General features: G+C 45.3%; 1 protein-coding gene across 2 annotated transcripts in view; it reads left to right on the top strand.

The window, feature by feature from the left end:
• NEDD9 (neural precursor cell expressed, developmentally down-regulated 9) overlaps window positions 1–25,659 on the top strand; it is a 171,997-nt gene extending 146,338 nt beyond the window's left edge. For both annotated transcript variants that reach the window (XM_057699912.1, XM_057699911.1), the window contains 5 exons: window positions 16,916–17,017; window positions 17,505–17,606; window positions 18,397–19,626; window positions 21,005–21,094; window positions 23,365–25,659. In XM_057699912.1, the coding sequence (XP_057555895.1) occupies window positions 16,916–17,017; window positions 17,505–17,606; window positions 18,397–19,626; window positions 21,005–21,094; window positions 23,365–23,874 (2,034 nt within the window). In that variant the 3' untranslated portion in view covers window positions 23,875–25,659. The remainder of the gene's footprint in view (window positions 1–16,915; window positions 17,018–17,504; window positions 17,607–18,396; window positions 19,627–21,004; window positions 21,095–23,364) is intronic.
• The last annotated feature ends 1,121 nt before the right edge of the window (window positions 25,660–26,780 follow it).

Genomic DNA, 26,780 nt, shown 5'->3' with positions numbered 1-26,780 from the left:
CTTTTATACAAACCGTGTGTTTTACAAAACACTGCTCAAGAGCACAGGTGTTGCATAAGCAGAGTGTACATACATTAGGAGGAATTCCTCAGGAAGTGAACAGGTTTCCGACTTGTGTTGCCTGGGACAGTGATCCCTGTCTGGGGATCGCAGACTGAGCCCATGACCTTTCAAAGTCCTTCTTACCCCAGGGATTTTAGATTCAAAGGGAGAGTCAAACCAGGCTTCTATCTCCAGAGGGGAAAAAGAACAGTTGAAAGGTGTAACTATAAATAAATAACGTCTCTCATTCTTTGTCCTGGTTGTTTGCATCTTAAAAATAGCCCTCCCTCATCGGAGCTGGTGTGAGGCAGACAGGGGAGGCCAGCACAGGAAATGCTTGGCTGAAAGGTGGTGGGGTCTAAGCTTTCATCACAGTTTATCTTGGCAGGAAGGTGACATGTTTTCCTTGTTAGACTCAACCTTTTTAGTTCCAAGTCTGAAAAGTCTAAAACTTCGGACCTCTTCCCATTTTGTTTGCTGTGACTGTACTGCAGGTTTGCTCCTGGACCCTCTGCACCCATTTAGTGGGGAGAGACTGTCACACATCTTCCCTTGGATGGAGGCTGGGGTGCTGGGGTTTAGTTTTTTTTTTTTTTTTTTTTAATTCTAAAACCAGTGGAAGGTTTTATGTTTAGCAAAAGGAAGGTGATTCCTGTAGGAGGAAGCCAGTTTCTGGAAAGGCGCTCTGCAAGCCCTTCCAGGGGATGCCACAGACCTGGGGGATGCTTGACGGGGGCTCCGGCGTAGACAGTGCCTGGGGTGCTGAGCTTCGAGCAGTTGGGGTCTGAGGTGGTAACGTGGTGAGTCAGGAGGGCATGGTGCTGGCTCTTCCCTGCCAACCACCAAGTGTTCTCCAGGACACCTGACCTCACCTTGAGCCTGCCACTGGTTCTCAGGCTGCCATCTCCGTCCTGTCCACTGGACCATTGGCTAACACCCCATGGGAGTGGGCGTGCCCTCTTCTTTCCTTTCCTCTCCCTCTCCTCCTTCTTTGCTTCTTTTCTCTCTCCCTCCCTCCCTGCTCTTTTTGCTTTTTCTCTCTCTCCCCCTTTTCTTTCTTCCCTCCTTCCTTCCTTCGTAGTGGAGATGGCTTGGCTGCTAACAGGTGATTTTAACCTCGTGAGTAAAAACTGAGCTGCTTTAAAAACTTCCATCAACATCTCCTTCGGTGATGTTTCTGACTCAAGATCTTCTCAATGGGGGAGAATCATAGTAATGACTAAGCCAAGGCTCCAAGAGTTAATCCCAGCACAGGGGGGATCAGGCAGGGGGGTTTCTGAGTTCTCACTGTAGTAGTGTTACTGACTTACTAAATAGCCCCATATCCATCTTTCGCTTTTAATGTCCCATCTGTAAAATAGTGGTGAACCCAGAACTGGACATTCCTGATAGCTAGTCCTTAAAAGCTATTAAAGTAGAGAAAGAAGAGGCAAAATGGAATCTTGTTCTGAACCACTAAAGTGTGGTTCTGAAATTTTAGGGAACATAAGAATCACCCGGAGAGACAGGGACGGTTAGCTGAAATGCAGATTCCCAGGCCTCTCCCCAATTCTACCCCAGGGCCTGGGAATCTGTATTTTAGAAAGCTCCTGGGATAGTTCTGGGGGAGGTGGTCCAGGACTGCACTTTGAGAAGCCCTGTGACGGGGCCATGAAGGGAGTTGGATATGTCCCAATCTGTGATTCGGGACTTTCCACGCTTAAAGATTCCCTTGATGTTACTACAGACTGTGGGCTTCAGAAGTTTTATCCACCACAGTTTTTTCTACTAGTGAATCAGAAAAAAAAAAAAAAAAAAAAAAGCCAAATTCTGCCTTGTATCACTCCAGTTTCGTTCTCCGGGAAACTCCAGCCCCCACCCACCTTCTTGCATCCCATCCACATAAAATGACATTCATCACTTATTAAATCAGTGGTTAGAGAAAGAAAGAGAATCATATAATCCCCACCCTTTCCTGAAACAAGAAGACAGCATGAGTATTGTGAAAAGAGCCTGGGCTCTGGGGTGAAGTCAACTCCTAGTTCTGTTTCTTTAGTAGCTGTAAATCCCTTGGCAAGTTACTGAACTTATTTTAGACTTTAGTTTCCTCCTCTGTCAAATGGAAATAATCATAACTACCTCCTAGGGTTGCTGTGAGAATTAAATGAAACACTGTATAGAAAGAACCTGGCTCGGAGTTTCACAGAGCAGGGGCTTAAAAAAAACCAGTGCCTTCTGCCTTGTGTTTTTCTTTCCTTTCTCAGAGTTTATTTTGAATTGATCAGCTGTGTCTGTGTTTTATACTCTGCACCAAATATGCAAACACCTTACTGCTAGCATATATGCTGTTCCCTTTGAGTATGTGGCTCTCTCTTTGGTTCTCCAGAAATTTTGCACAGAGTGGAAAGAACTCTCAAAGTTATCTGGAAACCATATACACTGACACCTTGACTTAATTTCATTGGTCTTTTTTACTCTGGGTTTTGTGTGCAGGGCCGTTTTATCCATTAGGCATTGTGGGCAGGATGCCCGGGGTCTACGAGAACATTGGAGCACTGAATAAAGACTTTTGGCTCCGAAATATGAAACACAAAAACTGCAAAATAGAAATTAATAAACACTTAGACAAATGTGCAGGAAACAACACAATGTCAGCCTCATTAATTGTTACCTTTAGCTGTCATAACTATTTCATTTCATGTGAAAACAATTTGTAGGTTAGATTTTTCTCACTTTGCAAAGACTTCTAAATATGCCCTGTGATTGCCAAGAACTCACAGGCATTTCTAAATTAAAAGAGTTACTCATAGTCCAGTAATTTGAAACGCTGAATTATATTTTTTAAAAGTGTCCTCGATTTTTTTAAAGGCAAAACTGTACTTAATATGGGACTGTGGTTTGGAGGGGACGATCTAGACCAAAACTTCAAAAGCAGAAGGTCTGCGAAGGTCTAAAAGAGCTTAATTTCTCTACTTCAAACATCAAAACCTGCCACCTGAGTTCACTGATTTTGTGCCTGATCGTCACTGGGAATTATGTGTGTTTCTCTGATTATCCTTTGGACACATCGCTTTTATTCTAACTGGCGGACTTAGATTTGCTTTGCATCCTTCTGAAGATTAGTTTGGGGCTAAATTATAAATTCCACTAAGGCAGGCAGGGGCCATGGCTGTCTCTTTACTGCTGTAGACCAAGCTCATAGCAAACCATCAGCACACAGATGACAGCCAATGAGTGAATGCACAGGCAGAAACAAGAAGCGAAGCATTTAATTTGAGTTGACCTTTAAATAAGCTGAAAAGTGGTTCTGATCTTATCACCCGTTCACCATCACATACGATTCAAATCCCGTGTCCAGCTCATTGGTCTGTTATGACATATGTCAGATTATACATGGTCATTTTCCCCCAGAAGGGTCTTGGAGAATGTCACCATCTGTTTTCAGCAGTGGTAGCTATCTGTTCACAACAAGTGATTTTGAAAGCATGATTGATGTCATGTTCAGCTTTTCTGAGGGCCTGACTATTATGCATTTTGCCAAATTTAGACAAGATTAGTTAGCACTTCTCTAGTCATCTAAAAAGGAGAACCACACTTTTCCTACTAAGGAACAGTGCTTCCTTTACACATGCTATTATTTATCTACTGCCTTTCTTCTTCTGTGCTGTGAACTCCTATTCATACTCTAAAACCCATTTCAATGTTCATCTCCTCTGTGACGCTTTCTCTGCACTCCAGCAGTTTCTCCCTCCTCTATGGTCCCAAAATATGTTGTACATTTCACTTCATCTCAAGGGAGCTCACAGGCTCATTAAAACTTTAACAGCACACAGTTATAGTGTGTATGATGGACTGGGCTGGGGCAAGTACTGCTTCAGGGGTGGCACTCAGACAACTCAAGTAACATTAGAATTTATCTAAACCCCATGACATCATCTATGAAAACCACTTCCTACCTTCCAAGGTGAGACATAGCCAAATATTGGCAGGAAATGATTCAAAGATTTTAGCCAGGTCTTCCAAGCCCATTCCTTGAAAGGTAATACAAGAACCATAAATAGTTTAAGCTGCAATGTTTGTGCCTTCTTAGACGCTGAGTCATCACAAATTATACACACACATGTACACACACACCCAAAGCCATCAGTTAGGGAACAGAGGACTTCTCTTATTGGGATGTGAAGCATTGTGAAATCAGGTTGCCCAGAACAACACTCAGATACCAGCCAACTCACTGCTGTATAGTAGCAGTATAATTTGTCTACCAACAAGTTAAAATAGATTAAGAGGAAATGAAAGCTCCCAGAGAAGATAAATTCTGACTTCACCTCACTTTCCTTTGTTCCCTTCACACACACACACACACACACACACACACACACACACACAGCCATACATACACAACCTGAAAAATACTGGGGAGAATCAGAGTTTGACAGGGCGGAGGGTACCTCCAGTTTCTTCACATAAACTCAATAAAATACGACACTCTTCCGGAATTGTACAATTCTATATAAAGATAATCCTAATGTAAATGAATTTTTTTCCTCAATAAATAACTCTTTGGAGTATGCAGAAAAGTAGACTTTCACCTAAAATCTAAAATCTCTACCTTCAAGAGTCAAGATAAAATTTAAATCTTACATAAAATTGGAGGTCCTTGAGCATTTCAAGGGCTCTATGACCTCACTTTAAAAAGGAAAAGTAACTCTTCCCAGTCAAGTCACCCACGCCAGTGGAATGATTAAACTGTACTACCTCCTTAAAAATGAACAAAGGTCTTTTTTGTTTGGTCAATGCCAAGGCCTTCAAACTCAGTTGCAATTGGTTATAAAGCTCATAGATAATGTGTATTTCTAGGAGCGATCTAGTAACTTCTTACAAACTCACAACAAAGCAAACAGAGGTAATCTTCCTCCCTTCCTGGGTGATTTCATGCTAAGTGACTGTGCTTATCGGGGAGAATAGGTCAGCATCATATGTAATATGTTGTCTGGCTCAGTGGATAATGCTCTGTGAGGGAGAGAAAAGAATACGTGAATTTTGGTGATTTGACGGTGAAACTAAGACTTACTATTGGTTGAACGCATCTTTAAAAGCAGACTTGTCTGAGAACGTTGTGCAAGACGCAGAGCTGGATGCCATCAGCATCCTAAACGCACTTGGGCCTAAACAGCTGTGCCTTCAGCCTTGCTGTCCAGGCCCCCATCTAGAGAGGCATGCTGCGCCTGTCTACGGAGCACAGGTGTGGCTCAGGATGGTAGGTCCCCTTCAAAGTTGTGACTCCAGCAACATGTGAAAAAGCACCAAGGAGAGTCCCCTCTTTAAAGGGACCCCACAGTAGTCAATTTTTGAAGCCAAAAAATCCTTTAGCAAGGCCACAATCACATCTGATTTATTTGAATAATTTTTGTAATATTTGGTTTATTTGAATAATTTTTGCAATATTTGGTTTATTTGAATAATTTTTGTAATATTTGGTTTTCTTAAAGCATGGTGTGCTTAAACCAGTTATTTCTCAGAGCAGTTATGTGTTTTCACCTTTACCACCAATCGACTGTGCAACCTTCAGCATGTTTTCAAGTTACTCACTTTTTTTATGATCACGTTAGATCTGAAGCAGGGGTGACCCCCAGGTGCCTCTGAGCTTGGTTGCACGTTAGGGGCATCATGTGCATAATCGCGTCTCATCCTCCCAGCAGCCTCATGAGGTGTTCGTCCCAGCAGCCTCTGCTTTACAGGGCAGGGACCTGAGGTCCGAGAAGTGAACTTGCTCAAGGACGCACCTCTAAGAAGAGGCAGGATTGCTGTTGGAGCCCACATCTGTCAGACCCTGAAGCTAACGACTTTTCCATCCCAGCTCCTTGTTGCTGTTAAGAAGCCCTAAGACAAGAGGCCACATGTAAACCCTTCACGAGCAATTCCAGCTCCCCAGAACCCTGGGTGCTAAAAAGCACCCCGTTGGCCAGAATGAAAGGCACTTCCGAAGGCTTCCACCTCCGATCCAGAGTGAAGCCTCAGTGCTGAGGGAGTCTGAGTTAAGGACCGAGGAGGTGCCTGCCGCCCCACTACAGTCATCTGCTCCAAGGCAGGCTGACCCTCCGAAGTTCTGAGCAGGTCATCAGGGTGCTGTAAAGACCATGGTACCTACCGCCGAGAACGTTGCTATGTTGGCTTGCTCTGCCATTGGAAACAGCGTCTTTTCGAATGACTTCAGACTGCTCCAAGTGGATAACTTCATTTAACCAAATACAGTCAAATCTCCCAGCACCGATTTGCCAGTGAAAGGGGCACCCCCAAAACATAAGATACCCAGATTTCAAGTTTTGCTTCTCAAGTAAGGAAGTAACTTTCTCTAGGAGTATTCATTTGTGAAGTTAGAGAAGTAGTAAATTTCTAATCTGTCTCACTGTGTAGCCTGTGAGCGCTGTGTAGCCAACGTGGCATGGGCGGGAGGCGGGGTGAGGGGTGTCTGCTGCTGGGTTGCTGGGCCCCACGAACCCAGGTGCTGCTTCATGGCCCTGTCATCATCGAGCTGAATAACCTCTGAACTTTGGTCCCCTCAGCTGTGAAATGGGGAGTAGGGTTGGATTATCGCTTAATGGTCTTGACTAAAATTTTATGACCCAGATATCCTTATCCGATTCCTTCCCAGAGTCACTTGAAAAGTGCAATAAAACGACCTGGCCTCAAGATCCTTAAGAAAGAAGAAAAGTCAGTCAGGCGTTGTTGTAGATGTCAGTTGACCCCTATGTTTTGCCACATCCTCTTACACCTTTAGGATCCCGTCCACCTTCCTATCTGGAAACCACAGTCTCCTTTAGAGGATAGAACCATGTCTTAGAAAGCAAGGAGCAGGCAGGGGCATCGGAGGGAGGTCGGGGGTGCTGACCAGGGGCAGCAGAGTTCGCAGACTTGGCCCCATACCTGAGAACACTTCCGGGGAGCGCCTCGTTAAGAACTCTCATTGCTGCTTTGCTACCAGGAGCTAAGAGAGTACCTCGTCCTGAAAGTCACTTTCTGCCCACTTTCCTGTTTCATCCTCTCGGCTTGCCAGAGGCCTGGATGGGTCTGATGCCTCTTGCAGCGACAGCCCTGCCGCAGCCCTGGGTCAGCGCGGTTCAGAGCTGGCACTAGGTTCTGCTGCGGGAGCTGCTTGCTCCATCTGCCGTCGTGTCTTTTCTCCCAGTCAAGTCACAGCGTCTTTCCTCCCCCATTTAGGAGGAAATGATACCCATAGGCATCTGGGTGCAGAAACTCTCATCCCTTTCCCCTTTCCATAATCACATAGTCACATCTGTGGGCATCTCTCCAAAATCCAATTCAACATCTAGATTTGGTGCTTAGCGTTTTGTTGAATTTATTGGAACAACAAAAGAACCAAAATGCTTGCGCCTTTTATAGTTTTCACTCAAAGAACATTTCAGTCCATGGAATGTAAAAAAACTGGCTGTGCTGTGTCCAGCTCTGTCACAGGCTGTTTTCAGCTTCGTCCAGAAAAAGACCTCAGACACTTGCAGCACCCAGACGTCATTTCCCACCATGTTCTTTCATGTTGAAATGCTTCTAGCTGCTCTTTGGCACTTGGTCGCTCCGTAACGAAATATTGCTTTAGCACTTGCTACACAAAGAGCTTCCTGAAAGCAGCAGGGGAGACATGCTGGAGGCCTGACAATTGGGGCACTGTTCGCATGGAGTGGTTTGCTGCCCAAACGCTGTGTCAAAGGAAAGTGACCCAAGAGCGCCGTTCCACCTCTGAGCTTTCAGCTGTGACTTTCTCCTCATTTGGAAAAAAAAAAGCCTGGCCGTGATTTAGGCATGGCTAGCAAAAGGCGTAGTTCTAGCATAAAATCAGACATCAAAACGTCTTTGAAGGAAAGAAAATCACCTCCCAAAGTACCGGAGGAGAAAACTTGATGCGCACGAGAGAAGCAGTGGGAAGGGTTAACCATGGATGCGGCCCATGAGGGTGTATTTTTAAGGGCAGACTCAGTTTTCATTATATTGTTGCTATGCAAGTAAATAAATGAGCTCACTGCTACACCCAAGTGGGGCAGAGAGAATTTATAGAGAATTAATAAATCCAGCGTAGGCAACATGGGGCTTTTCCTCCAGTCAGAGAAAAGAAACGAGTAATCTTAGATTTTAAACACACAACCTTCTATAACTTTGCAGTTTCTGAAAATGGGATCCAAGTTCTAATGAGCAGGCACTGAGAATACTTATGCTTCTTTTCTTAGGGTTTTCTTTAAAGGGAAAGGGTCATACAGTTCATGGGCTTTAAGACAAAGAGGTTATCATAAGATCGAAGAAATACTGTGGTGGCTGTTAATGCTTTTTAAGGGCATTTCTGTGAAATAAGTTCTTTCCAACAGGCAGTTTGAGAAATCGAAATACTCTTGTCAATGCACAAGTCTCAGAGATAATATAAATAAAGCTAGGTGCCAAGGAGTTAAAGATAGACAGGAAGCAATCGAATTTTACTTTCCACATATGTGTAGAAAAATGCAAAAAGATGCTGCTAGTCAGCGAGGCCCACTTTTGAACTCAGACACTCTTAGGGGCTGTTCACGGTGAGGTTATGAATTTGTAGTGTCACGATCATGGCACAGTGGCAATGTTTAACTTCTCGTCCATTACCTGTTACATTTCCTGAGCATCACCTGTGTTGCCCAGTTCTTGACTAGGCCTTAGGGCAGAACACCAGGAGCTGGTTACACACATTCCTGCTCTGCCGGATTCATGGGTAAACTCCACTGCGCCATTACCAAGGCCTTATCTAGACGTCAGAAGCAAAAGATTGTGTAACGCAGACCATTCCTAATGTTGCTTTGGATTGTAGAGACTTAGACACAGAATGAAATCATGGGATACAGAAACTAAAAGCATTACAAAAGACTCCTCCCTGCCCCTCCAAGTGGGATTTCTTATTACTTTTTTAAATTTTTGTTAAAATTATCAAAAATTCTATTTTTGCGATTTTGTATTTTTTTTTTTTGATATATACATGCATCCAATGTAAAACTATTAATAATAATAATACACTAGAACAGGACCAATTCTGCTGAAGTTCCCCGTGCTCCTCCCCGTCCCATCTTGGTCTCTCATCCACTCCACCCAGTTCTTTCTGTCAAACAGGAGAATTTTTCTGCATCCTTTTTACAGTTTTTGTTCTTCTTTCGGGTAGCATAGAAGGAGGGAAAGAGTCAAAACGGGCGAGTGCTGCGTAACACAGGGAGGTCAACTCAATGATGGGTGATGACTTAGAGGGCTGGGACAGGGAGGGTGGGAAGGAGTCGTGGGAGGGAAGGATATGGGGATATATGTATAAATACAGCTGATTCACTTTGTTGTACAGCAAAAACTGGCATAATAGTGTAAAGCAATTAGATTCCAATAAAGACCTTTAAAAAATGCATGAAAATAGGGGCACGTGTTGGAGGAGAGCGATGAGAATTTTTGATCAGTAGGTGAGCAGTAGGGCTGGTGCAAGGACCACAGACCTGGTGGGACCTGAGACCCTATTCATGGGCTTTCACAGGGTCGGGATGCAGGCAAGGAGCGTCTGCCTTCATGAGCGGCACAGCCTGCTCCCTTCCTGTTTCCCCCAGCACGCCGCTGCATGGACAGCAGCTTGCTGAAGCTCTCCTAACCGCGGGGCCTCTGCTTCTGCCCTGCCCCATCCCAGGCGCCCACCAGCCCTGCTTTCAGGAGGTAAAGTGGATGCCTCAGGGAAGCAGTGCCCCCAGGTAGACTTGCTGAGACCTTGGTACAAGTGATACCGTGTGAACAGAAGTTGTCTTTAGACAGTGTTTTGCTTCTAGACATTCCTCATGGGTACGCGTCCTACTTCTTAGTGAAATCCTCTTGACAAACCCAGCCTGTGATCTTCCACTGAAAAGAAATGCACCGAGGAGAAATTCAATAAAGTCTCTTGAGTTTGGGACTTTGCTGGCTTTCTCTTGGATAAATATCTTTATCTCTCAGATTATAAAGCACGTGTTCTCCTGGGGTTTCCCACTGGTGTGTCTTGTGCTGTTATGGTGATAACTGTGACAATGGCAACACTGATATGACCAGAGTGAAAGAGTAACCCAAGTAAATCCAGTGATGATCACCAAGGGCCAAAGTCTCTTGTCACATACTGCTTTAATCTGAAATTCCCATTGCCTTGTCGACCTCACTGGGAACGCTGTATACATTTGTGAAGATTAGTTTCTTTTTACGTGACTTAAATCTAAGAATGGGCTTCCTAGGTGGCGCAGTGGTTAAGAATCCGCCTGACAATGCAGAGGTCACAGGTTCAATCCCAGCTCCAGGAAGATCCCACATGCCACGGAGCAACTAAGCCCGTGTGCCAAAAAAAAAAAAAAAAAAAAAAAAATCTAAGAATGATTAATTTGTTTTCTCCTACAGTTTAATCATGAAGCATTTTGAAAGCAAAGAGCCTTGAGATCTGTGATCACTAAGACAGAGACATCCTCATCCTATTAGGAAGGAAGCAGGAATTGACTGTTTTGGTTCTTGTTTCTGTTGCCTTGTCTCCCACATTTCTGGTTATCTTTGATTGTGTGTTGGATGTTGTGTTTTTTTAAATATTTGTAGAAATAATATAAGGCCTGTAAAGATGTTCTCTGCTTCCAGACAGGATTTTACTTCCTCTGCTAGCCTCACAGGCACACATAAATCTAATTTCAGGCTTTGAGATGTTCTTGCCAACCCTGATGACTTAGAACCTAGCTTCAGCCTGTACAAGGGTAGGCTCACTTCCAGCTACTCCTTATTTTCACGTGCAGCCCTGAGGGTCCCAGCCCAAACTGGGGGGGGGTTGATTATTAGGGTCCCTACCTTGGTGAGCCCTAGAGTCCAGTGTTTCCCCTCACCCATAGAAGCTGATAAAGCACAGTGTAGCCCCTCAAACTTGTTTTAGATCGGCAAATGCCCCCAGAGAAAAAGCAGCCTCAAAATTTGGGCTTCTGTCTATGAATTCCTTCTCTACTTTTGAATTTTGACCCGGCAATTCTTTACTATCCTTTAACTTTTGATGTTATCAAGAAGCTTTTTCATATTTTCTCCTCACTTTTTTAAAGCTGTCTTCATTAGGATGGTTGATCTGAATTACCTAGTCCACAATTTAAGTCCAGAAGTAAAATCTGCCTAACCTAGGCAACAATTATGATAAAAACAGCTGAGGCTTCCAGGTTTCTGCTCTGCCAGGTACTTTATGTACCTGATCTCATTTCATTCTCCTAATAGCCTATAAGTATTATTATTTCTGTTTTACTAATGAGAAGAAAGCCTTAGAATGGACAAATACCTTTGGTCGTGTCCTCACAGCTACTAAGTGGTAGAACCAGGATCTAGATTCAGCTCTGCCTGGGTCCAGCTTAAGTTCTCAATCAGTCCCCCCATCAGACCCAGTCCTTTCAATGAGCCAAAGAGCCAATGTGGCCTTGGCCTTTGGGGCAAGACTTCATGAGACGTGGGCCTGTCACATATTTTCAGGACCAGAGAAAGTGTGATTCCTATTCCTTTCTAGTGTATTTTGTTTCTGATGTTAAGGTAAAATGCAGAGTTTGTTTTCATTTCTTTTTGTAAAACTCCCCCATGTGTTTCTGGCTTGTGGCTGAGAAGAACGCAGGTGTTGGGGTCACATGCAGGCTCTAAACTGGGGGAAAGGAAATCATCTAGTGGCCCTTCTTGGCCTCCATCCAACCGTGGTTTGCATCAAATAGTGGTGCAAGTGATAATTCTTCCATGGTGTCTGATTTCTCAGCTTAACATTCCGCCTGCTTTATTGGCTGCCCCACTTGCCCAGCACTACTCTGTGTGGCTGATAAGACACACCCCTTATCCCACTCATCCTAGCACTGACTTACCTGGAAACCAGCCTCATCCTCTGTAGGCAGACCTGTGTAGTATCCTCTCCAGACCCACACCAGTTTGCTAAGGAAAGACTTGAGTTTTCCTTTAGTTCATTAACAGATTCAGTCCGTACATATAGTAGATCTTATCCAAGATCTGCTGTATTCAGGGCACTGTGCTAGGCCCTGCTGTTTATATACAAATGGAGAAAAAATGGTCTCTGTCTCCACAATGCGAAGAGAAGAGATGAGATGGTCTGGAACAGTCAAACCTCAGGGGATAAGCAGTATTAGAGATGTATGTACCCACACGGAAAGTTCCAAGGACAGAGATGTTACATCTGACTGAGAAAGGCTTTGTGGGAGAGAGGCACTCAGCTTGGCCCTGAAACTTGAATAAAGTTTGCATATGAGGAAAGAAAGACGAGCATCTTGGACAAAGACACAGCATGAGTGAAGGTGCAGAGGTGTGGCATGCAGGGCACCTATGAAAAAATGGAGTTGGTTCAGCCTTGCCAAAGCACAGGACTGGTGAAGAGTTTTTGGGTTCTGCCCTCAGACTGAGGGAAGAGGGAAGAAATACACAGATGAGTACCGGCACCCTGGGGGCCAGAGACATGTGTCATCCGGCCAAGATGCTGTTTGAAATATTTGTGCCAATTTCCAAAATCAGATATCACATAAAAATCCAGGTTTCTGGCTTTTTGTGAAAATTGGAGAGATCTGGCAACACAGGGAGTATTTTTTCAGGATGATGGTTGGCCGCAGCTGAGGACTGGCTGCCACCTTTCAAAAGGGTATGAATTCTGAGCCCACAAAATAGGATCCTGGTTTCTCTCTCCCTTTACCCAACCTGCTTAGCCCACAGGCATCTAAGCATATGGCCCTGGCTCTGCTACAGGGGCAAACTCAGGCCAACAGAATGTGGAGACACGAATGACAGACCCCAGGGCTCTGTCCCAGTCCACTGACTCTCACACCTGGTGGTTTTCAAGGTCCCCTAGCCCTCACTGCTACCCCAGACAACAGACTCCCCATCTTTAAAATTTCAGTGTGTGTGGCTCTCAGAATTATGAGACGCAGAAGTCTGAATAGCATCTCTAAAAAGCTCATGCTTCATCAAAAAATCTAGAGACAATAAATGTTGGAGAGGGTGTGGAAAAAAGGGAACCCTCCTGCACTGTTGGTGGGATTGTAAGCTGGTACAGCCACTATGGAAAACAGTTTGGAGGTTCCTTAAAAAACTAAAAATAGAACTACCATATGATCCAGTAATCCCACTACTGGGCATATACCCAGAGAAAACCATGATCCAAAAAGAAACAAGTAGCATAATGTTCATTGCAGCACTATTTACAATAGTCAGGACATGGAAACAACCTAGATGCCCATCAACAGATGAATGGATAAAGAAGATGTGGCACATAGATACAATGGAATATTACTCAGCCATAAAAAGGAATGAAATTGAACTGTCATGAGGTGGATAGACCTAGAGTCTGTCACACAGAGTGAAGTAAGCCAGAAAGAGAAAAACAAATACTGTATGCTAACACATAAAGATGGAATCTGAAGAAATGGTACTGATGAACCCAGTGACAGGCAAGAGTGGAGACACAGAAGTAGAGAATGGACTTGAGGACACGGGGCTGGGGTGAGGGGCAAAGGGGAAGTTGGGACGAGGTGAGAGAATAGCATAGACATATTTACACTACCAGCTGTAAAATAGATAGCTAGTGGGAAGCTGCTGTATAACGAAAGGAGATCAACTTCATGGGAGATGCCTTGGAGGGCCAGGACGGGGAGGGAGGGGATATGGGGATATGTGTGTAGATGCAGCTAATTCACTTTGGTGTACCTCAGAGACGGGTACAAGAGTGTAAAGCAAATATATTCCAATAAAGAGTTAAAAAAATAAAATAAAAAGCTCATGCTGTTCAGAATCTAAGGCTCAAAATGGTGTGAATCACAGTGTGGGTGGGTGGTGGGGAGGGGGTAAGCCGTGTTTGTTTGCTTGTTTTTTATACAAGCCGAATAAGTAGAGAGCTACCGTAACTCTGGTCTCCAGACTTTTGATCCTCCCCTGCCGGGGTCCAGCCTCAGAGATTTATTCAATGGACTCTTCCATTTCTAAAAGTCTACAGTCTCTGCTTTTCTCTGCTTCATAGCTCTCCTCAAAGTGTCCACCTTCAGACTCTTCCATTAGTTGTCAAGAATGGTATACTGACGTCCGAGGAAGGTTGGATTCCTCATCTGGACAGAAAATCCATGTTTGGAAAATGCAGATCCTCTGCAGGGGAACCAGGAAAGCAGTCACAGGAGCAGTCGGTCTTAGAACCCCGGGCAGCCCACAGTTCTGCCCTCTGTGGCAACACGAAGGGACTAAGAGGTCAGTTTGGTAATTCCTAAGGCTAAGCCCTTGTAACTATAAATAAATACGCAGAATGAAAGGAATGCGGGAAAGAAAAACAAACGGAGGAAAAAAGGAAATGAAAAACCTGACTTGATGTCATTGAGAAAATTAGTTTTTAAGACGCCCTTTATGGAGCAATTGCATCGTGCCTTGCCGTGCAAATGCCCAGGAGATATCTTCCCAAACATACGTCCCCTTAGCTAGATCCTGGTGTTCCTCATAGGCTGAGGTTCAGTAATCCTGGGAGGGCGGAAAGGTTTTTGTGGACTATGTCAGGCAGGAAGAAAAGGCCTTATGAACCACAAAACTGGATACTTTGTAAGGTACAGAACAGTCAGCACTTTCCTCTGAGGAGAGAACACAAAATTGGCATGAAAGTGACCCCAGCAATGGGGTGAGGAGGAGACGGTCCAAAAGTAGACGACATCTGGCTCCTTGTTCTCTCCGGCGTCACAGAGGGGCTCACTCGGTGCCCTGCATGTGTCTGACCAGATGCACAACCCCGGTCCCATTTCCATGCCATTTGTGGACCGATGCGAATTGGATGGTAACATCGGGATGCTGGCATCGGGGAAGGTTGTATTTTGTTGGCTTTTCCCCCTGTGGTTTTCACCATCTGTTTCTTTTAATGCATAAACAAGGAAAATGACTGGTTTGGAATGCAAAGTTTTTAAAAAACCAGATGACCACAGGCATCCTCTAAATGAGAAAGAGAGAGCGCTCGCGCAGGGGTTCTGTGACATTTGTCAGGAAGTGAGACCTTAAATACCGGGAAGCATTAATGCTCTCTGCCAGGGACCATCCGCAAAGGCAAGGCAGAGCCTCGCCGGCGATTCGCCTTCCTGAGGTCGTGCCTTATGTTTACATGTCACCAAGGGCTATTTTCAGAGGCCAGCGCCACCCCATCTATCTCCCAGCCCCCCTTCCTTTTTTAAACTAAAGATGAAACCATTCAGCTGGCCTTTGGCATAACCAGCCTTGGTTTTCCGTTAGCATTATTACTAACTTGGCAACCTTGGATAGAACCCACTCTTAGAAACTTGTAGACTGAACAAAAGCGGCGCTGTAAGCAGGTTCTATTAAAGAGCCAAAACAGAGAGCTATAAATAGAGGAGCTGATGAGATAGACCAAGAGAAGATACTTCATTTCTCTCTTGGACAATAGTGAGTGGAAAAAAAAAAATTATATAAGGGCATTGGGAACACAGTGTATCTCTCATGGGCAAAGAGCATCCTGCTTTAAAAAGGAAGGTTTACTCTGCATGATACAGGAGACACTTTGTCAAATGGTTCCGTCTGTTCTGTGCCAACAAGCCTTAAAGCACGAGATTCCTTTTTTAACCCGAGGCAGTGGAGAGATTGGATGGGATGGTGGCTGCATACTAATCTCTTTTACCTTCGTTGCAAGACATCATCAGCTACAAGCACCAGGGATTTAAAAGCAAATTGAACCCGGGCAGTTAGAGCTCCCGGGGAGAAGGGCCTTGCTGCATTTGGCTGAGTTCCAACCATTTCGCGGTAAGAGGGATATGAGCATTTTTCGCATAGTTTTGTAGGCAGCCCGTCGCCAGAGTTTTCACATTAGAGAAAGGATAAAAGATGATGGTTTCTTAGGGAGCAACCTACTCTTTCCTAATCTGCAATGTCTGTTCTCACACATGTCATGAGCGGTACTGAGGTGGGTGCTGTTTAGCATTCGGGGGACAGGGGTGAGGCAGAAACAAGACCCTGGTCATTTAGACGCTTTGGGGGGGATTAAATATATTTTCAAAGGAGTTTAAGTTGCAGTCATTTCTCTACCGGTGCTTAGGACACAATGAAGTGTGCAGATATGAAAATACGAGCCTGTCGGGTGAGATTTGTTTCATTGGCATTGGTTCCAGATGCTTGAGGTGCGATGAGTGTATTTCGCTTTTGGCATCCCTTGGACACAGGTACCGGCTGGATGTTTGCCTCCCTGGTGGAAATGGGAGAATGATTAGACCCCAACTCTCTTCCCTGGTTGGCTCCTGGACTCAGTATTTCATATGTTTCTTTCGTTAGGATGAAAGGTCCTGGAGGCTTCTAAGGGCAGCACTGTGTGAGCTTTAGCTTCATAAAAGTACTCTAGTGGCCTATGGAATTTTAGTTATAATCATAATAATGTCAGATGAAGAGGCTTCCTGGGGAAGGTATGAGAGGAATTTTAAGTGGCTGAACTCTGTTTACATTATTCACTTTACAAATAGTTTCAGAGCCTTTTTTTTTTCATTATGCTATGCTTTTGATGCTCCAAAAGGTTGATCTAGGACTTTCATAATTTACATGATTACCCCTTCAAGTACCTTTTGGGAACTGAGACTTTATCTGACCAACTTTGAGGTGATTTTGTTACCATGAGGAACGGGGACGGAAATATTTCAGGGATTGGTTCTTCACTGGGATTCAAGAGGGATTTAAAAGTTTACTGGCCTGGTGTCTCCTTGTCTCCTTCCTTTGTCTCTTCCCTCCGTCTTTGCCTTTCCTTTCTTTCTTTTTAGTGGGGGGAGACTTGAGGGTAGAGTGTCTGATTGGGAGGCTAGGAGATGCCCTGAAGGACTCGGCTTGGAATTTTACCCCTGTGTCTTCCTGTCCACAGGTGATCACGCCGGTGAGGACCGGCCACAGCTATGTGTACGAGTACCCATCCAGACACCAAAAGGACGTCTACGATGTCCCTCCTCCCCAGGCCGCTCACGGGGTGCGTTTCAGGGGCACAGTCACCGGGGGGAGGGGCACCTCGGGGCAGCTTTCCTTCAGGACTACAGGGGAAAGGGAGGTTCACAAAATACGCACATTTCCTGTGAAGCTTTATTTAGGTTATCTCTCCAGGGGCCGTTTTAGCCAATGTTATTTGTTATATTTTCTGGATTCGCTTTATTAGGGAATCTGAGGCTTTGATCTAACAAAGTCTTTGTTGCTTGTCATTTTATCAGGGAGCGTAAAATTTAAACTACCATTGAAAGTACAGAGAGTGTAGATATTTCACCTAAGATTATTTTTATAGTCAATCTAAGTCAAAGAATAGGAAATTGAAAAATTCCATCAACCATTTATTACATAGAATTCAGCAGAAGAGCAAGGGAATACATAACGTGGTAAATAAATCCGTCCTGAAAAGCTTAGTACATAAAAAATGACACGTATACAACATTTCCACGCTGGGTAACTCAGGTGTTTCTCTTCAGGTATACGACATCCCACCGTCATCTGTGAAAGGCCCCGTGTTCTCAGTTCCAGTGGGAGAGATAAAACCTCAGGGGGTCTATGACATCCCTCCTACCAAAGGGGTAAGTGAGCTCCTACAGAGCAGCAAAAACATCGTGTGTGTGTGTGTGTGTGTGTGTGTACACGCATGTGTACTGATAAACAAAGAAGAAAAGCTAGTCTTTGTGAGAGAGTCCAGGGAGGGAAGGGGCAGGGAGAGAGGAAAAAAAGGCAATAAAGACAGTTTTAGGGATTCCATATTTGGCCTCCCCCCCCAAAAAACATGGGGTAGTCAATAAGGAGAGCCAGTAAGAAGGTAAAGTAATCAATTCCACTTGGCAAGCAACTCCTATATCTCATACAGCTCATATTTGTATAGGGTGTCACAGCTTACTCAGGCCGTATATATATGGGCACGCCCACACAGAAAGTACAGGTATCCTGATTCTGTAGGTGAGAGAACTGTGTCTCAGAACAGGTAAGCAACTTACTGAGCATCACACAGCTGACAGTCTGGGGAGAGACCTCAGGTCTCCTGTCGCCTGGCCTAGGGCGTTAACGCACCGTCCGCCTCCCAGCCTGCGGCAGCCGAGGAAGGAGACCCAGGGGGGGTCAGCGACGTGGGCCCCGGGCCCGGGAGGGCAGCCTAGGCAGGAGGGGTCCACACAAGGCAGCATGAGGCCAGGGACGGATGCACTTGTCAAAGGGCGGGGCGGGGAGCAGGGCCGAGCCTCGGGGGACACTTGGAGGGCGAGAGAGGGGGAGGCAGCACCGGGGACGGAGCTCGCTGGCCCTCCTGCTCAGTCTCCGTTTCCCCACCGTCACAAGAGCCAACTGAGCGAATAGCAGCTTCATTTTCCACTTGCTTTTCAGGGACACGCCCTTCCACCCTCCGCCTGCAGAGACGAGGCCGGGCTTAGGGAGAAAGAGTATGATTTTCCGCCTCCGATGAGACACGTGGGCCGGCCCGAGGGCGTTTATGACATCCCCCCAGCCAGCACCAAGCCCCTGGGGAAGGACCTTCACACTAAATACAACGGCGATGCTCCCAGAGCGGCAGAGCTGGCGCCCCGGAGACACCAAAGCATTTCCCTGACCCACCCGGCCCCGCAGCCGGGCCAGCCCACGGGCTCGCAGAACGACGCCTATGACATCCCCCGGGGAGTCCAGTTTCTGGACCCGCCAGCAGAAGCCAGCGAGAAAGCCAACCCCGAAGAAAGAGACGGGGTGTACGACGTCCCGCTGCACCACCCGCCGGATGCCAAGGGCTCCCAGGACGTGGTGGACGGCATCAACCGGCTGTCCTTCTCCAGCACGGGCAGCACCCGGAGCACCATGTCCACGTCCTCCACCACCTCCAAGGAGTCCGCGCTGTCCGCCTCCCCGTCCCAGGACAAGAGGCTCTTCCTGGATCCAGATACGGCCATCGAGAGGCTCCAGCGGCTGCAGCAGACCCTGGAGCTGGGCGTCTCCGGCCTGATGGCGCTGGTCACCACCGACTGGCGGGGCTACGGGTACATGGAGCGGCACGTCAACGAGGTGCGCGCCGCCGTGGACAGGGTGGAGCTGGCCCTCAGGGACTACCTGCACTTCGCCAAGGGGGCCGCGGCAAACGCCTGCTGCCTCCCGGAGCTCGCCCTGCACAACAAGATGAAGCGGGAGCTCCAGAGGCTGGAGGACTCCCACCAGATCCTGAGCCAGACCAGCCATGACTTAAACGAGTGCAGCTGGTCCCTGAACATCCTGGCCGTCAACAAGCCCCAAAACAAGTGGGACGACCTGGACCGGTTCGTGATGGTGGCAAAGACGGTGCCTGACGATGCCAAGCAGCTGACCACGACCATCAACACCAACGCGGAGGTCCTCTTCAGACCGGGCCCCGGCAGCTCGCAGGGGAAGAGCGGGCCCGAGAACATCACGAACTCCACTGAGTACCCACACGCCGGCCCCCAGGTGCAGCTGCTGCATCCCAGGGACCCCAAGGCTCCAGCCCTCAGCAAGCCCCTGCCCCCCAGCCTAGGCAAGGAGCAGCCCCCTGACTGCAGCAGCAGCGACAGCTCCGAACGGAGCTGGATGGATGACTACGACTACGTCCACCTCCAGGTAAAGAATCAGACTCCAGAGGCACCTGGGGCTATTGCCCGTGAGGCAGGTAGGCTAGGCCACCTCAGCGGAGACCAGGATTCACGTTCAGACACATGGTGAGCGGTTCGCAAATCGGAGGCAATGCTGTCCAGTAGGAAGAATACTGGCCTGGGAGTCCCGAATCCTCTAGACTTTTCTGTGACACTAATTGTGTCACCAGCTTATGTAACCTCACCTAATTTCCTCATTTGCAAAATGAATGGAGCGAATTTACTGAATTAGATCCGGTTGGCATGCTTCAGGCAAGCAGGCAGGAGACTCCCCACTAGGTAGTGGGCCCTCGAATAATCATAGCAGCTCCACTTCCATTTGCATTTCATGATATAGTTCTGCATGATATATTATTTGAAAAAAAAGTGGGGGGAGGGTGTTTCACTGTTAAGAAAAAAGATTTGAAAACCTCCGCACTAGAGAATTTCTGAGGTCCCTTCAGCTCTATACTCGTGTGTGTGTGTGTGTGTCTGTGTGTGTCTGTGTGTGTGTGTAATTGCTCACAGAGAAACTTAACCCCACCATAGACTTACTTTGAAGACCACTGGTCAAATGCCATTTGACCTAGAACTTATCCTGCGTATGGGAAATTGAGCTGTCACAATCTGCCTCCTACAAGTGGAAATTCCACCAGGTTGACCCAGGATCCTGAGAGTTTGCCCTTTCCCTTTGGAGGATTAAAACGTTCCACGAGATCCGTTATTTAGAATTCGGCTTACTATCTTATTCTGCCACTCTTTTCATTTGACTGACAGCCACGGATCATCCTGAGAATTATTGAACTAACTACAGTTCCTTTGCATACAACTGGGGAGGGGGGAGCAAAGCCACACCTGTGCTGAAGAAAAGTGGGGGGAGAGAGTCGACAGAGGCATGAAACATTTACCTGGCTGGTTGTCCAGCTCTGCCTCTTGGGAAATACTAATTTGATGTAGAGCTGTCGATGACTGGAAGAAACTAGAAATGCAGTGTGAACCACATTTAGACCTGCATTAGGAGACTTATGGCTTTGCATAAAATTCATGAGAAAAGAGCCCTAAGAAACAGTACCGCTTTAGGAGGTTTGAAGGAGGTCATGGGTAGCTCTCCAAAAACGGTGAAGTGGAGCAGAGAGCATGGCGGCCCACATGGAAATGGGCTTTAGTTTTCAATTCTAACCTACACAGTGACTCTGGAAGTCTGGCTGAGAACCCCTGTCTGGGGTTCACAGGGCCTACCTGGGCACTTCGGGAAACTGACAAGGCAATGGGAAATGGAAGCGTATTTATGTGCTTGTCAATGAAACTGTTAGCATAAGTGAATCATAATGGTGACGTCATGTTTTCTTTATGTTGAAAAATAATAGGGGAAGGAGGAGTTCGAGAGGCAACAGAAAGAGCTCTTGGAAAAAGAAAACATCATCAAACAGAACAAGATGCAGCTGGAACATCATCAGGTACGTTCAATCAAACAAAAACTACTTGGTACTGAAAAGATTTCCCACTTAATAAGGAAGGTGTAACTTAAAAAGATCGTGATTTTGATCCTTCCAGTACACTTTGGCATAAATAAGCTCCCAGGCACATAATAGGGTATAAGAACAAAGAGAAGGTTTACGGCCTTAATAATCCAGCTGGGTGTACTTGGACTATGTCCAAATAGCAGTTTTTCCAGGCTAAGCCGTACATCTAACATATTAGGACTATTTGGGTTAAGGCAGTTAGTCTCAAGGAACAAGACCCATTCAAGCTGGCCCAAGGAAACAGGTATTATAGTAAAGCCATAATAGGGAATTCAAGAACAGAAAATGAAGATGTAGCCACGTCTGAAAGGACTAGGACTGTCATTTCCCTCTCCTCCTTGTACTTCCTTTGCTTCTCTCTAAATTGACTTCCTTTGCCTCTATTTTCTGGCAGTTTCCTCTGCTTATCTACTCATTTGGCTCCCCTGAAACTTTACAGAACCCACAACTGGCCACTGAGAGCCTTTCCTATAGATAACTTCTCATCTCAGCTTCCTCATCTGATAGCCCCTTCTGTGGTCTATGAAATTCCTAAAAGAGAGTCTGGGCCATATCTATCTATCATCTATGTATCATCTATCTATTTTCTGTCTATCATCTATCTATCTATCTATCTATCTATCTATCATCTATCTATCATCTATTATCTATCTATCTCCTTCTGTCTCTCTCTCTCTCTCTTTCTCTTCCCTATAACACAAGGCTATGGCTTGCCTGTTCTTGGTCCAGTCTAAGTGTAGGAGGGCAAGATCCAATGTTTTCAAAATATATCCAAGTCCATTTACTAACGGCTTTGGGCATAGTACTTTCATTCAAAAGTTGGGCATGAGTAGGGCAAATAATGATGGGTATTTCTAATATAAGGGCATAAAAATATTGAGAAATGGAGTGAGGATTTGTAGGCCTTTTAGGATGAACTGAAGTGGAGTGTAGGGACATGAAATGGCATATTAAACTTAGGAAACCAGAGTTCTAATCTGTGCTTTCTGACCAACCAACCACATGTGACCTTGGGTAAATCACTTAACCTCCCTGAACGTCAATGATTTCTCTATAAAATGAGAAAATCCCTCTCCCCTCCATCTAATGAGATGATATATTTATGAACATACTTGGAAAAGCATAAGCTAAACTCTTGAAGCATCCCCCTGTATCTGTTTATGTTTGCTTTGGCATTTGGCCAAGTGAGACTGCAGGGCTTTGGGGAACTTGTTGAAATCATAGTAATTCCTAAGAAGAAAACAGAGTCTACAGAAAAGGAAAGCTCATTGTGCATTTCTCAGGGGAGAAGCTGGGTGAGGTTAACCTTGCTCAGACTCAATCCTATCTCAGGGCAGAAGACTGACTGAGTCCTAAACCACGGTGACAGATAGTCCTTGCCTGCAAAAGGGAGTCTCTCCTGACACTTGGTGCAATAGCTGGAAATTATTATCATTGCAATTTAAATAATACACCAGCTGGGGGCGGTGAGGAGAGAAGGAAGACAGCTCACTGAGTCTGACCCTGTGTGTGGTCCTTTCCTTTCAACAGGTCTAGGGGGCTAAGTGTTATGGTACACGAGCAGCATTCAGATTCCCTTAGAGGCCTCTTTCACAGTGCACATGTGTTTCTATGCAGTAGTCTTCCCTGTAGTGCTGGATAATAACATTTATAAGTCTGGACAGAAAGAGCAGGAGAAATAGAAAAGGGTCATGGATTGTCATTTCCCTAAGGGTCTTGAAGGGACAAAGTCAAGGCTTTCCTCCAGAAGGAGCAAACTCTCAGTGACTGACTTGACAAAGAGATCCCTACATTTGCTTTTCCCTGGCCACCACTCAACATTTAATAAACATTTACCCAGAGTCAACATTACACCAAACACTATTCTAAGCACTTTGAAAACATTAACTTGTTTAACCTTCATAGAGGTGTAGGTAACAGAGCTGGGTTTAAACCCTATGCTGCCTTCCAGCTTGAGGACAGAGGAGACCAATCATGTCCAATCACAGAAGTCAGAGCTGAAGGATTCTTTAGGGATCCTCTTTCTCAACCTCTACATTTTACGACTTAGGAAAGCCAGGCCACTGGACACAGCTTGGCATCTAATAAGCACCTGACCCTGATCAGGGATGAAAATCCCAGCCTTTTAACCGCAAGCCCTGGCTACTTTGCATTTCGGCACACTGCCTCATCCTTAACGAACTTGGCTTTCTCCTTCCCTGCAGCTGAGTCAGTTCCAGTTGTTGGAACAAGAAATCACAAAGCCCGTGGAGAACGACATCTCCAAGTGGAAGCCCTCCCAGAGCCTCCCGACCACCAGCAGCAGTGTGGGTGCTCAAGACAGGCAGCTGCTGTGCTTCTACTACGACCAGTGTGAGACCCATTACATCTCCCTCCTCAATGCCATCGACGCGCTCTTCAGCTGCCTCAGCTCCGCACAGCCCCCGCGGATCTTCGTGGCGCACAGCAAGTTTGTCATCCTCAGCGCCCACAAACTGGTGTTCATCGGAGACACGCTGACGAGGCAGGTGGCCGCCCAGGACGTTCGCAACAAAGTGATGAACTCCAGCAACCAGCTCTGCGAGCAGCTCAAGACTATAGTTTTGGCGACCAAGACGGCCGCGCTCCACTACCCCAGCACCCCCGCCCTGCAGGAGATGGTCCACCAGGTGACCGACCTGTCCAGGAACGCGCAGCTCTTCAAGCGCTCTTTGCTGGAGATGGCGACGTTCTAAGAAGAAGAGCAGGAAAAGGGGGACTGAATTGGGTTACTGAGGAAAACTGGAAATACGCTCTGGTTTTTGTAAATCTTATCTATTTTTGTAGATATTTTGTATGAAAATGAGATATTTTAACATTTTATGGGTTAGACGACATTCAGAAATTCAGGGAACTCCAGGGGGACTCTTTTTTTTTTTCTTGCATGGTGCTTATGTACACACGTAAGCATCTAAGACGTGAACTGTGCAGTGTCCTGTCCACGTGCGAGTGTATGACTGTGTTCATGTTTGTTCATAGATGTTTGTCTGATACATTCCATTAAAAACCATGAATTAAGAAGCACCTTAGTAAGCACCTCCTAATGCTGCATTTGTTTTTGTTTTTTTTAGAAAACATACCAGCTGGTTGTAATATTGCTCTGCATATACTAGTGATTTTTCTGAGCCTGTCACTCCCAACTCTGAGAAGCACAGTGTATCAGCAAGTGTTCACCTTCCAATGAGGAGGTATGCTATGCCTCGTTTTTGTTTTTGAAACCCATTCCAAAATTGGCCGTTATTGCAAGATGCCTCGCTTCTGGCTGAAAAAAGCCCTCTTAGAAAGTTTCAGAAAGTATATGTTAATCCAAACTCTGACGTGTTAGGTACTGGAGGAGGGACACGTGTACTTAGAGGCCGTGTCCCCACTTAGGGCTGTTTCAACACAGAGAGGATGTGTTTCCCCGGGGCTTTTTGCTCATCAGTGTTTATGAGTGATTTGGCCCTGAGATTTTCCAAAGGATGTTTTTAGAGTTGCAAAAAGTATATTATTTGCAGCAGGAATTCATAAAGATACGTCAGACTATGATCACCCACAAAAAGAAGGAATGTCCCATCTGCCAGCTGTAAGCGGGGACCTTTCTGCCTCTCAGTACTCCCTTAGGTGCCGCTACCCCCAGTACCTGAGCTCTAGTTCCTAGATCACCTAAATGTTAGAGCCACCAGGCCACATCCTACTGTAAGAGAATCCATGCTTGAGTCTGTACCCTCCCTAAAACAGGCATGTGTGGACCCAACACTCAGAGCAGCCGTACGGAGCCCATCCAGGCTTTACAGCGCTGTCTGGCCAGTGGCCCTGTGTACACCGCCCGCTGTGGCCTCCCAGCTGGCACGGCATCCATTCCATAGTCTGTCCTCTTGCACATGCTGGGGTTGGCACAGCACAAACACGCCACAAGCCATCAGATTCATCACAGGGCAAGTGAAACACCTGCTACCCGGTGGGGAGATGTATTCACAAATTCACCAAGTCATGAAGCAAAGTATTTGTGGTTTATCAGTCCGGTTTTTATTTAGTGATCCTATTCCGGCCACTTTGAAAACGTTTTGATGTGCAGTATATGTCTTGAGTTTATTAAGCTCGCTCGTTTCAAACAACCACATCATTGGAACGGTAAAAGGATTTAGGAGAGAAGGATGCGTGATCTAAGTGGGATTAAAAAAAAAAATCAGCGAAACTTATCCTAGAAGGTGCTTTTGAAAACAACCACCATTGTAGTTCTGCTCTGCCAAAAGAAGTTGTATTGTTATAAGACAAGTGTGTGCGAAGCAGGGGGGTTGCTGAAAATCAACAAAGAGGAGGCTGAAAAGCATCCGTGTAGATTTCATTGTCTAATGTGTATTTCTTTGGCGATGACAGACTTACTCTAAGCAAAGTGGTGACATGTCACACTTTCCAAACCAAAATGTTGAATCTGTATTACTCTCTTTCCCATATTGTATATACAGGCTATTTTTAAATCATTAAAATTTCAGATGTCTGTTTTCATAGGCATTGGGTTTTCTTTTTCTATATATTTCCTTGTCTCAAAATTAAATTTTAGCTTATTTTGGCGCTCCTAATATAGAAAGTTAAATGATGGTGATTTTATCAATACTATAGATCCGGATTTTTGAGTAAAATTGGGAGCTATTTTTTTCATTTTGCATCATGTCATTTTGCATCATTTAAAGAAAATTCTTGAGTTTGTGAAGATTACCAAATATCTGGAACAAAGCTTCTCTTCACCAGCAAGCCTATATATTTAAATGATGGGTGGAGCAATCTCTGCTTTCATCATATGGATGTTACTACTCATGTGGTTTTAGAATCAAAGGGAATTGCTCCGTTCACTCTGGAATGGACATCCAGAAATATTTAAAAGAAAACTATATTTTATGAAAATAAGATTCTTAACCACATAAATTATTTTTAATGCTTGGCCCACTCTTTCAGTCTGGTGTCCTACTGAGAACTACAGATAAAGTATCTGGATATACCTTGAATATACCTTTTCCCCACACCTATAAATGTTTTCAAGGAAAGTGTCAAGGCACTTCTTGGGAAATGGAAAGTCTTTTGAAAAACTGGAGCTAGAACAACTAGATCTCTCCGTGGAAAAAAATGAGTATTTACCTTACAACCTACAGAAAAATTAATGCACGTGGATCATAGCCCTAAGTGTGAAACTGAAAACTCTCAAACTTCTAGAAGAAAACACAGGAGAAAAATCTTCGTCATCTTAGGCAAACAAGGGTTCGTTTGGTAGAACAAAAAAACATAAATCATAAAAAATTGATAAATTGGACTTTATCAAAATTTAAAACTTTTCTAAGAAGACCATTAAGAAAATAAGGAATTAACCAACAAACCAGGAGAAAATATTTCTACTACATACATCAGCCCAGGACATGTATCAGAATAAGGAGACAAATAACTAAATTTTTTACTGGGTAAAAATGTTGAACAGAAACCTCACAAAACAAGATGTGTGACTAGACGGTAAGTAAATGAAATACAAGCCACCAAATAGAATCATTAAACATAAGCCATACCAGTTGTTGATAAGAGGCGCAAACAGAGCTCTCATACACTGCTGGGCAGAAGGCAAAATAGTACAAGC

This window comes from Hippopotamus amphibius, chromosome 11, assembly GCF_030028045.1.
Source record: "Hippopotamus amphibius kiboko isolate mHipAmp2 chromosome 11, mHipAmp2.hap2, whole genome shotgun sequence".
NCBI classification, from domain to species: domain Eukaryota; kingdom Metazoa; phylum Chordata; class Mammalia; order Artiodactyla; family Hippopotamidae; genus Hippopotamus; species Hippopotamus amphibius.
This window is presented reverse-complemented; position numbering and strand designations above follow the sequence as displayed.